General features: G+C 42.4%; 1 protein-coding gene across 2 annotated transcripts in view; it reads right to left on the bottom strand.

Moving 5' to 3' along the window:
* LOC117337095 overlaps window positions 1-17,390 on the bottom strand; it is a 33,720-nt gene extending 16,330 nt beyond the window's left edge. Inside the window, exons 1-3 of one of the 2 annotated variants that reach the window (XM_033897881.1) lie at window positions 17,192-17,390; window positions 5,456-5,617; window positions 2,370-3,101 (exon numbers count right to left, since the gene is read on the bottom strand). In XM_033897881.1, the coding sequence (XP_033753772.1) occupies window positions 2,899-3,101; window positions 5,456-5,617; window positions 17,192-17,243 (417 nt within the window). In that variant the 5' untranslated portion in view covers window positions 17,244-17,390 and the 3' untranslated portion in view covers window positions 2,370-2,898. Of the gene's footprint in view, window positions 1-2,369; window positions 3,102-5,455; window positions 5,618-17,191 lie in introns of those variants that run through there. The other variant, XM_033897882.1, reaches the window with a different exon arrangement.
* Window positions 17,391-17,615: the final 225 nt, after the last annotated feature.

Genomic DNA, 17,615 nt, shown 5'->3' with positions numbered 1-17,615 from the left:
TGTTATATAATGTACCCTCCCGTCCTATTCTGTGTTATATAATGTACCCTCCCGTCCTATTCTCTGTTATATAATGTACCCTCCCGTCCTATTCTGAGTTACATTATGTACCCTCCCGTCCTATTCTCTGTTATATAATGTACCCTCCCGTCCTATTCTGAGTTACATTATGTACCCTCCCGTCCTATTCTGAGTTATATAATGTACCCTCCCGTCCTATTCTGAGTTATATAATGTACCCTCCCGTCCTATTCTCTGTTATATAATGTACCCTCCCGTCCTATTCTGTGTTATATAATGTACCCTCCCGTCCTATTCTGAGTTATATTATGTACCCTCCCGTCCTATTCCGAGTTATATAATGTACCCTTCCGTCCTATTCTGAGTTATATAATGTACCCTCCCGTCCTATTCAGAGTTATATAATGTACCCTCCCGTCCTATTCTGAGTTACATAGTGTACCCTCCCGTCCTATTCTGTGTTATATAATGTACCCTCCCGTCCTATTCTGTGTTATATAGTGTACCCTCCCGTCCTATTCTGAGTTATATAATGTACCCTCCCGTCCTATTCTCTGTTATATAGTGTACCCTCCCGTCCTATTCTGTGTTATATAATGTACCCTCCCGTCCTATTCTGTGTTATATAATGTACCCTCCCGTCCTATTCTGAGTTACATAATGTACCCTCCCGTCCTATTCTGTGTTATATAATGTACCCCCCCGTCCTATTCTGAGTTACATAGTGTACCCTCCCGTCCTATTCTCTGTTATATAATGTACCCTCCCGTCCTATTCTGAGTTACATAGTGTACCCTCCCGTCCTATTCTCTGTTATATAATGTACCCTCCCGTCCTATTCCGTTTGTCGTCCGCTATAAGAGTGTAGTATTGTAGAGATTATGATAGCGGACGTAACTCCCTAGACCTTATGGACATTATTTAAATTAATGTTTTCGTCTCCCGGGATTTATTCTGACTCCATTCGGAGTATTAGGATGCACTTCCTTCCCTCCTCCTGATCTCACTCTGACTTATCATAAATATACATCCAGTATCTATAGGTAACAGAACACCTTTCCCTTAAGAACCTGCTCTGACTTCAAAGACCACGCCCTGACTCCGAGACCACACCCTGACTCCGAGACCACGCCCTAACTCCGAGACCCCCTGCTCTGGCTTCAATGACCACGCCCTGACTCCGAGACCACGCCCTGACTCCGATACCCCATGCTCTGGCTTCAATGACCACGCCCTGACTCCGAGACTAGGCCCTGACTCCGAGACCCCCTGCTCTGGCTTCAATGACCAGGCCCTGACTCCCAGACCCTGATTCGACCTGCTCTGACTTCCAAAACCACGCCCTGACTTCAATGATCACTCCTTGACTTTCAAGACCACGGCCTGATCTTGATAGGACTTTAAAACCCTGCTCTGACTTCTAAGGCCGAGCACCGATGCCCCGATCTGACTTTAACGACTCTGCTCTCACTGATACGCAACAGAACACATTTACTGCATGTCGCTTCTCAGTTAGACCCTTCTCAGTTGGACCCTTCTCAGTTAGACCCTTCTCTGTTAGACCCTTCTCAGTTAGACCCTTCTCTGTTAGACCCTTCTCAGTTAGACCCTTCTCTGTTAGACCCTTCTCAGTTAGACCCTTCTCAGTTGGACCCTTCTTGGTTAGACCCTTCTCAGTTAGACCCTTCTCGGTTAGACCCTTCTCTGTTAGACCCTTCTCAGTTAGACCCTTCTCTGTTAGACCCTTCTCAGTTAGACCCTTCTCAGTTGGACCCTTCTCAGTTAGACCATTCTCAGTTAGACCCTTCTCTGTTAGACCCTTCTCAGTTGGACCCTTCTCAGTTGGACCCTTCTCAGTTAGACCCTTCTCTGTTAGACCCTTCTCTGTTAGACCCTTCTCAGTTAGACCTTGGCTTGATATCGACGTCGCTCCCCAGTTTTCGACCCATCTGAAACAGACCCAACCATGCCATCTTTCTGGTATGGGAAAAGTTTTTGGATATAAATTCCCTTCACAATACCATGAAAACCTTATATTCTGGTGCCTGACTATACATTAACCAATTAGACAACATTTTAAATTAATTTAACTTAAAAACAACTGCATACAACAAGTAGTTACATAGATAACTGGTATCACACAATGTGTTGTGAGGTAAATCGGAGGGTCCGGAGACCTTGGTCCATATGTATCATTTGGTAGGAATTGGGCGTATTGCCTACGACAGTAAATCAATGTGTCTGGTCCCCTAGGGATCCAGCTATATTAATATTAGATAGCTCAAACATGTGTGTACCAAACGTACACGTGAAGAACAATTAAGGATTCCGTCCCCAGAGAACAGTTATTCAATATAATTAAGTGTTTATTTCGACTCTAGCTGAGCTACACACTGTACGTTTGTGATACCCCAGTCTTAAAATAAATGCTCGTTTATAAAATAACTCGGGTAAGTAAGTTCGCGTTAAAGTATCAAAACGAATTCTTTCCAGACAGTAAACAGTTTGCAGTTTTTATAATGTATTTTAAACTCTCCTATCCATAATTTCAGTATCATGTTCATCAAAATTAAACTGGTGGACACATGTCCCTGAACAACGATCTTTTTAAAAAGTCGATCTCGTTTAGCTTACTAAACAAAACGTGAGCATTTTTCATCATCACCAATAGGTGATCCTCAATCATATAACAATGTATCTCCACGTCACGTGACAGTTATTGGGCTTCTTAAGGTAGTCTCGAGAGTAAACTGAGCATTTTAACACTTTTCACAGTATACAAACATTTTAAACCCCTCCCTTCCCCCTCCCTCTATATATAGCTAGGGTTTTCATGAATCACGTGGGTAACACTGTAGTGTCCGTATTAGCGTGTGGTCAATGGCCGTTGGAGGAACATGTGAACAGGAGGGTCATCGTCGCTGTTATCAGCATGATCATCGGGTTGCTGACCAGTCCTCCCTGACCATTACATCCGTCTCCTACACAGCGACACACACTGGTATGCATGTAGTCCTTACAGCCAAGCGGCAAGTTACTATTGGCGGACAGATTGTAGTTACAGCCTCGGACAACCAACTCTACAACAAACAAGGTCAAGGTTACAGTCTCGGACAACAAACTCTACAACAAACAAGGTCAAGGTTACAGTCTCGGACAACAAACTCTACAACAAACAAGGTCAAGGTTACAGTCTCGGACAACAAACTCTTCAACAATGTCAAGGTTACAGCCTCGGACAACCAGCTCTACAACAAACAAGGTCAAGTGTACAGCCTCGGACAACCAACTCTACAACAAACAAGGTCAAGGTCACAGCCTCAGACAACCAACTATACAACAAACAAGGCCAAGGTTACAGCATCGGACAACCAACTCTACAACAAACAAGGTCAAGGGTACAGCCTCGGACAACCAACTCTACAACAAACAAGGTTAAGGTTACAGCCTCGGACAACCAACTCTACAACAAACAAGGTCAAGCGTACAGCCTCGGACAACCAACTCTACAACAAACAAGGTCAAGGTCACTGTCTCGGACAACCAACTCTACAACAAGGTCAAGGGTACAGCCTCGGACAACCAACTCTACAACAAACAAGGTCAAGGTTACAGCATCGGACAACCAACTCTACAACAAACAATGTCAAGGTCACAGCCTCGGACAACCAACTCTACAACAATGTCAAGGTTACAGTCTCGGACAACCAACTTTACAACAAACAAGGTCAAGGTCACAGTCTCGGACAACTAACTCTACAACAAACAAGGTCAAGGTTACAGTCTCGGACAACCAACTCTACAACAATGTCAAGGTTACAGTCTCGGACGACCGACTGAACACCAAACAAGGTCAAGGGTACAGCCTCAGACAACCAACTCAACACCAAACAAGGTCAAGGTTACAGTCTCGGACAACCAACTCAACACCAATTAAGGTCAAGGTCACAGTCTCGGACATCCGACTCTACAACAAACAAGGCCAAGGTCACAGTCTCGGACAACCAACTTTACAACAATGTCAAAGTTACAGTCTCGGACAACCGACTCATCACCAAACAAGGTCAAAGTCACAGTCTCGGACAACCAATTCTACAACAATGTTAAGGTCACAGCCTCGGACAACCAACCCTACAAGAAACAAGGTCAAGGTCACAGCCTCGGACAACCAACTTTACAACAATGTCAAAGTTACAGTCTCGGACAACCGACTCATCACCAAACAAGGTCAAAGTCACAGTCTCGGACAACCAATTCTACAACAATGTCAAGGTTACAGCCTCGGACAACCAACCCTACCAGAAACAAGTTTAATGTTACAGTCTCGGACAACCAACTTTACAACAATGTCAAGGTTACAGTCTCGGACACCCGACTCAACACCAAACAATGTTAAGGTTACAGCCTCGCACAAGCAACCCTGCAAGAAACAAGTTTAATGTTACAGTCTCGGACAACCGACTCTACAACAAACAAGGTCTAGGTTATAGTCTCGGGCAACCAACTCAACACCAAACAAGGTCAAAGTCACAGTCTCGGACAACCAATTCTACAACAATGTCAAGGTTACAGCCTCGGACAACCAACCCTACAAGAAACAAGTTTAATGTTACAGTCTCGGACAACCAACTTTACAACAAGGTCTAGGTTATAGTCTCGGGCAACCAACTCAACACCAAACAAGGTCAAGGTCACAGTCTCGGACAACCGACTTAACACCAAACAAGGTCAAGGTCACAGTCTCGGACAACCAACTCTACAACAAACAAGGTCTAGGTTATAGTCTCGGGCAACCAACTCAACACCAAACAAGGTCAAGGTCACAACCTCGGACAACCGACTTAACACCAAACAAGGTAAAAGTCACAGTTTCGGACAACTAACTCAACCACAAACAAGGTCAAGGGCACAGTTTCGGACAACTAACTCAACCACAAACAAGGTCAATGTTACAGTCTAGGGACAACCGACTCAACCACAAACAAGGTCAAGGTTACAGTCTCGGACAACCAACTCAACACCAAACTAGGTCAAGGTCACAGTTTCGGACAACTAACTCAACCACAAACAAGGTCAAGGTTACAGTCTAGGGACAACCGACTCAACCACAAACAAGGTCAAGGTTACAGTCTCGGACAACCAACTCAACACCAAACTAGGTCAAGGTCACAGTTTCGGACAACTAACTCAACCACAAACAAGGTCAAGATTACAGTCTCGGACAACCAACTCAACCACAAACAAGGTCAAGGTTACAGTCTCGGACAACCAACTCAACCACAAACAAGGTCAAGGTTACAGTCTCGGACAACCAACTCAACCACAAACAAGGTCAAGGTTACAGTCTCACACAACCAACTCTATAACAAACAAGGTCAAGATTACAGCCTTAAACTAAAAACTCAAACTTGAAAGAAAGTGGTTATTACTTTACCTTGATTGTACTCGTTGGTGATTATCTTCTTACATCCCACTGGGAATAATGAGTCGTCACACTCCGAGATATAATTGCTTTTCTCTCTCTCGGCCACATTAAGCGTTCTTCCGCAGACCGGGGTCCGGTCGGACCGGCAGTTGTAGCAGGACAGTGTGTCACCTGGAAATTAACAACCACGCTTACAATTAAAACCACATTTAACGTTCAGCTATATCAGATAAAACTAACGGTTACTATAGCATACAACTTAGTGTTTATATCGCAATCATATCTAATGATGGTACGCAATAGTTCAGCGTGATACAAATTGAAATGAAATTGAAACTTAATAATGGCAAGAACATAATTATGTGTAGAATTACTTAAAATAACATAATTACACAAAAAAGAACGATTTAGTGAAAATAATAGATGAAATTATATATACGTGTAGGTTTGATTGACGTACCAAATTAAAACGCAATGATAGTTTTAACCTGCCAATAATAGCTTCCAACATTACAAGAGAAAACAAAGAAATAAAAGCAAGCGACATGCAAGCTGAAAATTAGAGGTATCCCTGCTAAAATAATCATATCTGACCGACTGAAGCAAACGAGAACGTCTGTCCTCAGAGCGAGTTAGTTTGTTAGGTTGGTTAATACTGATTACACATGTAAGTGTGGACATGCATGTTATCAATTAAACAGTCGATCGGACAGAAAGCTCGGATATAATTTGTTACTTTCGCCGACTTTTTTTTTTACGATGGTTCAGACACTGTTACATACAGGAACTACTCGTCAGTATCAAGTATTTCACGATATTCAGACAGAGGCCCAAGGTTGTCTGGTTAACGAACATATTGTTGATTGGTTGGGATGTTCCGACAGACGTCCGGGACAGATATACTTAGTATTGCTGGACATACTGTTAAGAATGACACGGATGTCCTGACAGACGTCCACTAAATACATATGATATTATTCGTTCGTCTGTTTTGGATATGAATACAGTCCTGCATGGGAAGTATATATTGTTATGGACAGACATGTGATGTGGAATATACAGCTGGATACATGTCGCGATAGTATTTATTAGTATAACACCAAACATCTGCAAGCGACATTCACAAAAAACAACGCCATACCACCACTATACACAGCAATACACATTACCATAGGACCACCATCACCATTACCATACACCAGCGTCCATACTGAATACAAGAAAGCACACATGCGAGCATTGCTTTAATCAAACGATTGCTTTAGAGTTGTTACTTATCGTTATGATTATGGGAACAGCCATGCGTTTCAGTTGATTACATGCACAATTTGCTGATTTTGATAAAGTAGACAAAAAAATCTAACCTGATGTTGCAGATTAAAAAAAAATCTAACCTGACGTCACAGATGATTAAGATTAAGTACTTAAATAACATTCGATGTTGAATCAGATGTGGGATATGAACTAAGACTTAGGAAAATATTTAATGTTTGAATCATATAAGGGATATGAACCCAGACTTAGAAAAATATTTAATGTTGAATCAGATGTGGGATGAACTATGCTTAGGAAAACGTTTGATGTTGAATCAGATATGGGATATGAACCAAGACTTAGGAAAATATTTAATGTTGAATCAGATATGGGATGAACCAGATTTAGGAAAACGTTTGATGATGAATCAGATGTGGGATATGAAACCAGACTTAGGAAAATGGTTGATGTTGAATCAGATGTGGGATGAACCAGACTTAGGAAAGCGTTTGATGTTGAATCATATATGGGATGGACCAGACTAAAGAAAACGTTTGATGTTGAATCAGATGTGGGATGAACCAGACTTAGGAAAATATTTAATATTGTGTGGGATGAACTATGCTTAGAAAAACGTTTGATGTTGAATCAGATGTGGGATATGAAACCAGACTTAGGAAAATATTTAATATTGAATCAGATGTGGGATGAACCTGACTTGGGAACAAGTTTTATTTCAATAAGATGTGGGATGAACCAGACGTCGGGAAAAACATTTTATATTGAATTACATGTAGGATGAACCAGACTTAAGAAAAACAATTCTGCTCAATTAGATGGGGGATGAGCCAGACACGGCATTTAAAATCCTGAACTACAATACCGAATAAAAAAAACGTGACTGAAAAAGTTGTTGTAACCAGACAAGGAGTATCACGATTATAAGCCTGCCTTAGAACCTAAAGTACAAACCTTCATTAGAAAAGGTTATATGTCAAAGCAAGACAGCAAACAGTCTCAACACCAGACAAAGCTAGAACTCTGGACGACACAGTATATGTTGTTAGTAGCGCACATAAATGTTATAAATCTGAACGATATGTTGTCAGTAGTAGGGAGAAATAAAACTCACTTTTTGTTCCAATGGCTGCCTCCAGCAAGTCACGTGGCAACGGAAGACAAACGTGTTTTGATTGATGGTTGTAAAATTTATTGCAAAAAAGTAAACTAAATCTGAATTGGCATTTAGCCCCAGAGAATGGCTGTCTCCACCGCACTGTTTCTCACCAACTATTTACCTACACCTGTATTTCCATTTTTGTTTGAGATACTTCAATCGAGTTTTACATTTAATGACGTGAAATCGTTTATGTATTACTTTCCATCTGCGTAATGCTGTAGTATAATTTGAAAGGTTTGTAGTAGAAAGGAGGTATTATTTTGTAGTTCCATATATCCTGACGCTATTCACTGAACTAGCTGTGATAATTTGTCATCACTAGACTTCATTCTATAAAATCACGTGCCTTTTGAAACTACAACCTCAATAGTTTGTCAAAAAGAGCTCATGGGGTATTTAAAGCCACATTGGGCAGAGATTGTGTCAGCTGTTCAATTGTTCAATTGGCTGTCAGTTTATTAGGCAATCGTTTCGTTCGGACCGTCTCGGCATTGTTTGATAAGTAACGAACGTTTGGGGGTTATTTTCGCGATCGATGTGCATTTTAAACTTTTGTACATGTCCAGTAAACACCACTTCACAAAACAATGCGCGTGGGCGAATTTTTTCACGTATAGCTCCCCTACAGGCGGAATGGCTACCTTTACAATACAGTGTAAATATTTATCTTCAATCTTTCACTAACAAGTGAGGTTTATGCACATAAAGAGTCGTCCTTACCAAGAGAAAATAAATTTACATAATCTTTCGTCACAAAACATCCGGTTGACTGTTGACTGGTTTTAAGCCATTCGTTCGTTTCGTTAGTATGTGCGATGTTTGGCGAGAGATTCCTTATCGTGAATTCAAAGTTCATGTAACTACAATGTATTATTCATTTCCCGATTTTAAGGGCAACCGGTGTGGAGCCTACGTTAATCTGTCATTCATTGGTAAGGTCTGTTCTAAGATGCTTTCGATAAACAAGCATTTGGCATGTGTAATGTCGTGATGAGCCAAATCTGTACACCAACACAAACCGATACAAAGTATTTTGTTAAATGATTTTTTCTTCTTTGCCCATTTGATTACAGTTCATTATACGTATACACTCGATAATATACAGATAAGTATTTGTAAAATGTTGATTGTTGGGCAATAACTTCTTCATATTAAGCCATATTGAAATATTTCAATGTTCAGTATCAGTCACCAACATCAGAAATGTCGATACAAGTGTGCTAAGATTTGTGACTGGATTCTAAAATCGGGCTTGTACTAAAGGTATTGTTGCCTCGTCTCCACGTAGTGGCACGGACTATTTTGGGGGAATAATAACGACGTAGTATAATCTCCCCAACGTATAGAACACCCTCTCAACCTAGCTAGCTTGTATCGTTACATCCCCTTTCTGTTGTGTAGCTTACTACTATGTTGTTATTGTAAATCATGAATGCTGTTAAATTCATTGACTTAAATGTTTAACAAAGTTCAATAGAAGGCTCTGCCTGTGGCACACATCACACCAGTAAATATCGTACTGTATCTAGAACATAATCACAGTTTAATAGCTCATCTCCCTATACACCGGGCAGTTTGCTGCTCATCTCCCTATCGAGGTGCCCCGGAGTCACTGTCATTTCGTCCAGGTATGTTTATATACCAGACATATCAACACGTCGTGGAGTCTACGGTAATGTTGGTGTTCCCTGTCACACATACACATACATTAACGGATACATTTCTGACAGTAGTAAATACATAGGTTAATATCTGGCTTTAGGCAAGGTGGGAAACTGCTTTATGTTCCTCGGGAAAAAGGCCATATACAATGTTTATTGTATAGGGGATACAACTAGGCGACAATTGCACACCGCCAAACCCCGCCAAACTTCTACAACCAGGGGACAATTACACACCGCCAAACCTTTATAAGTAGGGGACAATTACACACCGCCAAACTTCTACAACTAGGGGACAATTACACACCGCCAAACCTCTACAACTAGGGGACAATTACACACCGCCAAACTTCTACAACTAGGCGACAATTACACACCGCCAAACCTCTACAACTAGGCGACAATTACACACCGCCAAACCTCTATAACTAGGCGACAATTACACACCGCCAAACCTCTACAACTAGGGGACAATTACACACCGCCAAACCTCTACAACTAGGCGACAATTACACACCGCCAAACCTCAACAACTAGGGGACAATTACACACCAACAAACCTCTACAACAAGGGGACAATTACACACCGACCAAACCTCTATAACCAGGGGACAATTACACACCGACCAAACCTCTACAACAAGGGGACAATTACACACCGACCAAACCTCTATAACCAGGGGACAATTACACACCGACCAAACCTCTACAACTAGGGGACAATTACACACCGACAAACCTCTACAACTAGGCGACAATTACACACCGCCAAACCTCAACAACTAGAGGACAATTACACACAGCCAAACCTCTACAACTAGGCGACAATTACAAAACGCCAAACCTCAACAACTAGGCGACAATTACACACCGTCAAACTTCTACAACTAGGGAACAATTACACACCGTCAAACCTCTAGAACAAGGGGACAATTGAAAATTACACACCGCCAAACATCTACAACTAGGCGACAAACACTGCACTAAAATACTACACGTATGGGACTATTCACAGCGCCATACTTCTATAACAAGGAGACAATCTCACAGCTCAAAACTTCTATAACTAGGCGAAATTTTCACTATAACAACGGGACAATTGTAACAATAGGGACATATATCTTAACAACGAGGCAACTGTATCAGGTATCAGTGTACAAAACACTAGACAAATGAAACAAGGCAAATGTTTCTATCATGAGCACAAGTATTACTATTACTATAACCACGGGACAGTTCTAAAAGAGGCATTTATCCATCACGGGATGGAGAGTTGTAACATAGTCAGCTACTCCACCTACGGGACGGACAGTTGTAACATAGACAGCTACTCCACCCACGGGACGGACAGTTGTAATATAGACAGCCACTCCGGACACGGGGTGGACAGTTGCAACATAGACAGCTACTCCACCCACGGATCGGACAGTTGTGTCATAGACAGCTACTCCACCCACGGGACAGACAGTTGTAACATAGACAGCTACTCCACCTACGGGGCGGACAGTTGTAACATAGACAGCTACTCCGCCCACGGGACGGACAGTTGTAGCATAGACAGCTACTCCACCCACGGGGCGGACAGTTGTAACATAGACAGCTACTCCACCCACGGCACGGACAGTTGTAGCATAGACAGCTACTCCACCCACGGGACAGACAGTTGTAGCATAGACAGCTACTCCACCTACGGGACAGACAGTTGTAATATAGACAGCTACTCCACCCACGGGACGGACAGTTGTAACATTGACAACTACTCCACCCACGGGACAGACAGTTGTAACATAGACAGCTACTCCACCTACGGGACAGACAGTTGTAGCATAGACAGCTACTCCACCCACGAGGCGGACAGTTGTAACATAGACAGCTAGTCCACCCACGGCACGGACAGTTGTAGCATAGACAGCTACTCCACCCACGGGAGAGACAGTTGTAGCATAGACAGCTACTCCACCCACGGGACAGACAGTTGTAATATAGACAGCTACTCCACCCACGGGACGGACAGTTGTAACATAGACACCTACTCCACACACGGGACGGACAGTTGTAACATAGACAGCTACTCCACCTACGGGACGGACAGTTGTAACATAGACAGCTACTCCACCTACGGGACGGACAGTTGTAACATAGACAGCTACTCCACCTACGGGACGGACAGTTGTAACATAGACACCTACTCCACACACGAGGCGGACAGTTGTAACATAGACAGCTACTCCACCCACGGGACGGACAGTTGTAACATAGACAGCTACTCCACCCACGGGACGGACAGTTGTAACATAGACAGCTACTCCACCCACGGCACGGACAGTTGTAGCATAGACAGCTACTCCACCCACGGGACAGACAGTTGTAGCATAGACAGCTACTCCACCTACGGGACAGACAGTTGTAATATAGACAGCTACTCCACCCACGGGACGGACAGTTGTAACATTGACAACTACTCCACCCACGGGACAGACAGTTGTAACATAGACAGCTACTCCACCTACGGGACAGACAGTTGTAGCATAGACAGCTACTCCACCCACGAGGCGGACAGTTGTAACATAGACAGCTAGTCCACCCACGGCACGGACAGTTGTAGCATAGACAGCTACTCCACCCACGGGAGAGACAGTTGTAGCATAGACAGCTACTCCACCTACGGGACAGACAGTTGTAACATAGACAGCTACTCCACCCACGGGAGAGACAGCTGTAATATAGACAGCTACTCCACCCACGGGACGGACAGTTGTAACATTGTCAGCTACTCCACACACGGGACAGACAGTTGTAACATAGACAGCTACTCCACCTACGGGACAGACAGTTGTAACATAGACAGCTACTCCACCCACGGGACAGACAGTTGTAGCATAGACAGCTACTCCACCCACGAGGCGGACAGTTGTAACATAGACAGCTACTCCACCCACGGCACGGACAGTTGTAGCATAGACAGCTACTCCACCCACGGGACAGACAGTTGTAGCATAGACAGCTACTCCACCCACGGGACAGACAGTTGTAATATAGACAGCTACTCCACCCACGGGACGGACAGTTGTAACATAGACACCTACTCCACCCAGGGGGCGGACAGTTGTAACATAGACAGCTACTCCACCCACGGGACGGACAGTTGTAACATAGACAGCTACTCCACCCACGGGACAGACAGTTGTAATATAGACAGCTACTCCGCCCCCGGTACGGACAGTTGTAACATAGACAGCTAATCCGCCCCCGGTACGGACAGTTGTAACATAGACAGCTACTCCACCTACGGGACGGACAGTTGTAACATAGACAGCTACTCCACCTACGGGACGGACAGTTGTAACATAAGACAGCTACTCCACCCACGGGACGGACAGTTGTAACATAGACAGCTACTCCACCTACGGGACGGACAGTTGTAACATAGACAGCTACTCCACCCACGGGACAGACAGTTGTAACGGGCAGCTGTAACATTGACAGCTACTCCCAACCACGGGACGGACAATTATAATAGGTGTCCCTGTCCCAACCACGAGGCAATTGTACAATTGTGACAAAGGGCATTTAATACCCAAACCTGAATGGCGGAGCGTAAAAAAAAACAATACAAAACAAACCATTCGTCACAATTCCTAGGTAAAAATGCCTTTTATAAATTCCTCCTAAATATAATATTATAACACAAAGATAATTCTACTTTTTATTATTTTTTATTTCAAATGGTATACTTTTTAAACATTAAGCTTACTGCTACCTAACATATAGCGACCTTAACAATCCAGTTGACGATGTAGGAACATTCTGAAAACTAGAGTCTAATATGAGTGCAGATAGTTGTGTGTTAATTATGTGGTGTAAATTAATCATGTATACCGATGCATGTTAATCAATGCCTTAATTGTTCTCTGTGATAACGACACAAGAAATACACTGACTCGTCAACTCTATTAGAACATCTGCATTTGTATATAATAACATCCCAACACTCTTACATCTTGTCAATGCTTTGGATTCTTTATATTATGATTTTGGTCATAAATATAATTTGTGAAACTCAGTTTTACGACAGCAGCACTAAAGCAACACTCTACAAAATGCTATTTTGAAAATTGAATCTTAAACATCAACTGAAAATTGAAAGTATGTCAAGGTCGTTGGTTTGAAGAAACTTGGTGTCTTGTCATTCCGGCATGCTACTATAAAACGTCCATTTAGGAAGTGGATCAAACGGCGATCAATAAAACGTCGATTTAGGGCCGAACAAATAAAATTCCCTTTTTAAGGAGGGCAGCAAAACTCCCGAGCATCAATGGTTCAAAACGAGGCTGGGCCAACCTAGCCAGGACGATATTAATAAAGCATCGATGTCTACGAGGAATCTCAAACTGACACCAACCGACTTAAGTACCGACTAATTACTAGAGTCACAGATTCTGTGTGAATGTTTTGAAACTTTATTACTCATATATTATACATTCACTGTCACATTATTCCATAAGTCGACCGAGTATTTGATGCGTTGATTTATTTGGGAGTGTCCAGAAAGGTATTTACTACGGAGAACGCTACTGCCTGTTTACGCGATGTGCATAAATTCCTTTTCGTATGTCACGAACTAAATGTTGAGATGGCAATTAACTTGATCAGGTGCCGCCTCAGGCTTTCCTTCAACAGAAATCTACATACAATGCTGTTTACTAGTTAATTACATACACGTATATACACCTGAACAGGTAAATAACTGTTCGTAGGAGGAGGAAACAGAAACATGGAAATGCTGAAAATTTCTATTTTATTATAGTTCAGGTTCAAATCAGCAGAGTTTAGAATTCCGACGCAAGATAAGGGTTCATTATTCCATCAGGATCTTTAATAGGTATAAATTTTCAATTGAATTCAATTCAGTTTATTTCATTATTAGTGCTAAATTTAAAACCACAAAAAACGTGCATAGATTCGCTAGACAGCACTGATCGATGGTCCTTAGCCAATTGATTGATCTACGCAATTACCACTCACAATTTATTCCCCATATAGCTTGTTTTCAAAATGCATACAAATCGCGATAATAAGCTCAGACAAAGTTGCTGTACAAGAGACAAAACAAGAGGTCCAAAGGACCTGCACGTCCTCCACAATCTTTTGTGTCCGAGCTACAACGCGGATAAGGTCAAATTTAAATGACATAATGTATAGCAATACTCTTGATCTACATTTATCTACGACTTTTAATGTAGCTCAAGATATTTGAACAAATGCATTCAACTCTGACCTTGAATTGTTGCTTTCAAGGTGGCACGTTTCCGGAAGTTTGTAAATTTTGGCCAATAATCATGTCGTATAAAAACTGAAACTAGGCATCTATTTTGTATGAGAGGAGAGCTCCTCGATGCCCAGGAATTTCGTTTACTTTCTCTCTGAAGTGACTGTAACTCTGGAGCATCACGATGACGTATGACTCATATTTTTTCTAGTGTTCTTCAAATTACTTATTATATCCTTATTTTAAACATCTACTCCACATGTCCCCAAATCATTTTACAACTGACGTGAACATTGTCCCTAGATCTCCGACCCATTGTCCCCTAGATACCCGACACATTGTCCCCTAGATCCCCGACATATTGTCCCCTAGATACCCGACACATTGTCCCCCTAGATCCCCGACATATCGTCCCCTAGATACCCGACACATTGTCCCCCTAGATCCCCGACACATTGTCCACTAGATACCCGACACATTGTCCCCCTAGATCCCCGACATATCGTCCCCTAGATACCCGACACATTGTCCCCCTAGATCCCCGACACATTGTCCCCCTAGATCCCCGACACATTGTCCCCTAGATCCCCGACACATTGTCCCCCTAGATCCCCGACACATTGTCCCCCTAGATCCCCGACACATTGTCCCTAGATCCCCGACACATTGTCCCTAGATCCCCGACACATTGTCCCTAGATCTCCGACACATTGTCCACTAGATCCCCGACACATTATCCCTAGATCCCAGACACATTGTCCCCTAGATCCCCGACACATTGTCCCCTTGATCCCCGACACATTGTCCCCTAGATCCCCGACACATTGTCCACTAGATCCCCGACACATTGTTCCTAAATCTCCGACACATTGTCCCTAGATCCCCGACACATTGTCCCCTAGATCCCCGACATATCGTCCCCTAGATCCCCGACACATTGTCCCCTAGATCCCAGACACATTGTCCCCTAGATCCCAGACACATTGTCCCCTTGTGGGTATTTTGTGACATTACAACCGACACAGTAAATATTAAGCATCCTCAGCTCTAATAAAACATTGTCTTACTCGCCATTTTTTTATGAATTAATTAACCACATTCTGACTAATTAGCCACGGAGGTGACTGATGTCCCGTCTGTTTATTGCCCAACAGTCCCTCATTTCAACATACCTCCCCATTTTTCTTTTGTTTTATATGTTTCTTTTTTCTGAATTTATGTGACACTTTCTTCCTGACGTGGATTGATCCGTTAAAGAACGCCAGTTGGCTGTAAATGCAACAGGTGGTATAACGGCCACCAAAACGGTCGTCGGACAATAAGAAAAAGGAAGGGCTCGTGTAAAGTAACAGGAGTAAAGGTCAGATGGGACAAGGTCTAAACATTAAAGAAATAGAGAAATAGTTAATACTTTGCGCGGAGGAAAATCATTCATCGGATGAAAACATTATATAACAATTATCCGATTCAAATGAATCAATGGATCGCTCCATCCTCTGCGTGATCACTTCACAAAGCGACACCCCCTTTTCTCCATATTGAACAGCCTATGTTAAAAGCACGGCTAGTGCATTCACAAATGGAAGGGTCCATCGGTTGTATACCGTGTAGTGATGGGAATCAGAATGAGACTGGTATAAATAAATCATTATTGATTCGTTAGAGCAGAGATGTTCACAATGGAACGCTCCAACTGGACCAACATAGTCGAGGTCATACGCGATTATCTTAAAGAAATGCTCTTTGTTGCCTCTGGGGGGGAAACTGACGATTAGTCATTCTACACAAGACAGATACAAGTGACCTTAAAGTACTAATCTGGGAAAAGACGAGAGTGTTCACTTAAAATATCCAGAGGTGGTTTGAACTAAGAAAATTAAATTCCTTTCAAGTTTCCAGGTGATCCTTACCGAGATTCTTCACTAGGAATTTCGGTCAGAGCACACAAATAGTGTAATCAAATACATATTATATTTTTTGTTATTTTAAACTGTTTTCTGGTAAATATCCGTGGTAAGATTTTTAGAGGTCATATACATTGTGATAACCCAGTCACGTGATCAGTCTTCAGAGTATACTAAAATGATGCTGTACACGAACACGACTCGTTACTGTTTACCAAAAACGTGTGTAACAGATGAAGTCTGTTCACTGCCATATATCTGATCAAAATCCTAATCCATGTATTTACCTACTCACATATTTTGTTTGCCAATTAGAAAGTCATGGAAACGCTATATATCAATCACAAATCAGCAATAATTACGTATACCTAGTTCATTAATTGATTACCATTTTAAATGCATATCTCGTATCTCCTTATTTAACAATGGGGGAAAACGCCCACAATATTGTAAATGCATAAAATACAAAATACCTACCTACGGCGGCCAAACTGCTGATAATCACGGTTGTCACAATAATATTCTGCATCCTGGATGGTTTTAGTTGATAAAAAAACGCGGCGTGTTGTAAGATTTTCTGTAGTCTGATGTCAAGGTGAAATGGACGCAATGTAGCACACACACACAAATACACACACGCATGCTCGTTAGGCCTATAGCCGCGCTTCAATCTGACAACGAGGGGCCCTTAAAGGGTAATCAAGACGTGCGCACCATAAACAGTGCTAATTGTGGATGTTATCCTGCAGGATAAAATGTTATTAAGTGATACAGACACGGGAAATGGAGGATGAGACATGTTATGGGACCGCCTGTCGCAGTATTTAGAATTTAGTGTGTGAAAGTGTCACCTTTCTAAAGATTTCCCCAAAACATCTCCTTCCACTCATAATCCTTTTGA

The sequence above is a fragment of the Pecten maximus genome, chromosome 11, assembly GCF_902652985.1.
Source record: "Pecten maximus chromosome 11, xPecMax1.1, whole genome shotgun sequence".
NCBI classification, from domain to species: domain Eukaryota; kingdom Metazoa; phylum Mollusca; class Bivalvia; order Pectinida; family Pectinidae; genus Pecten; species Pecten maximus.
Note: the sequence above shows the minus strand (reverse complement) of the source record. Positions and strands in the feature narration are given on the sequence as shown.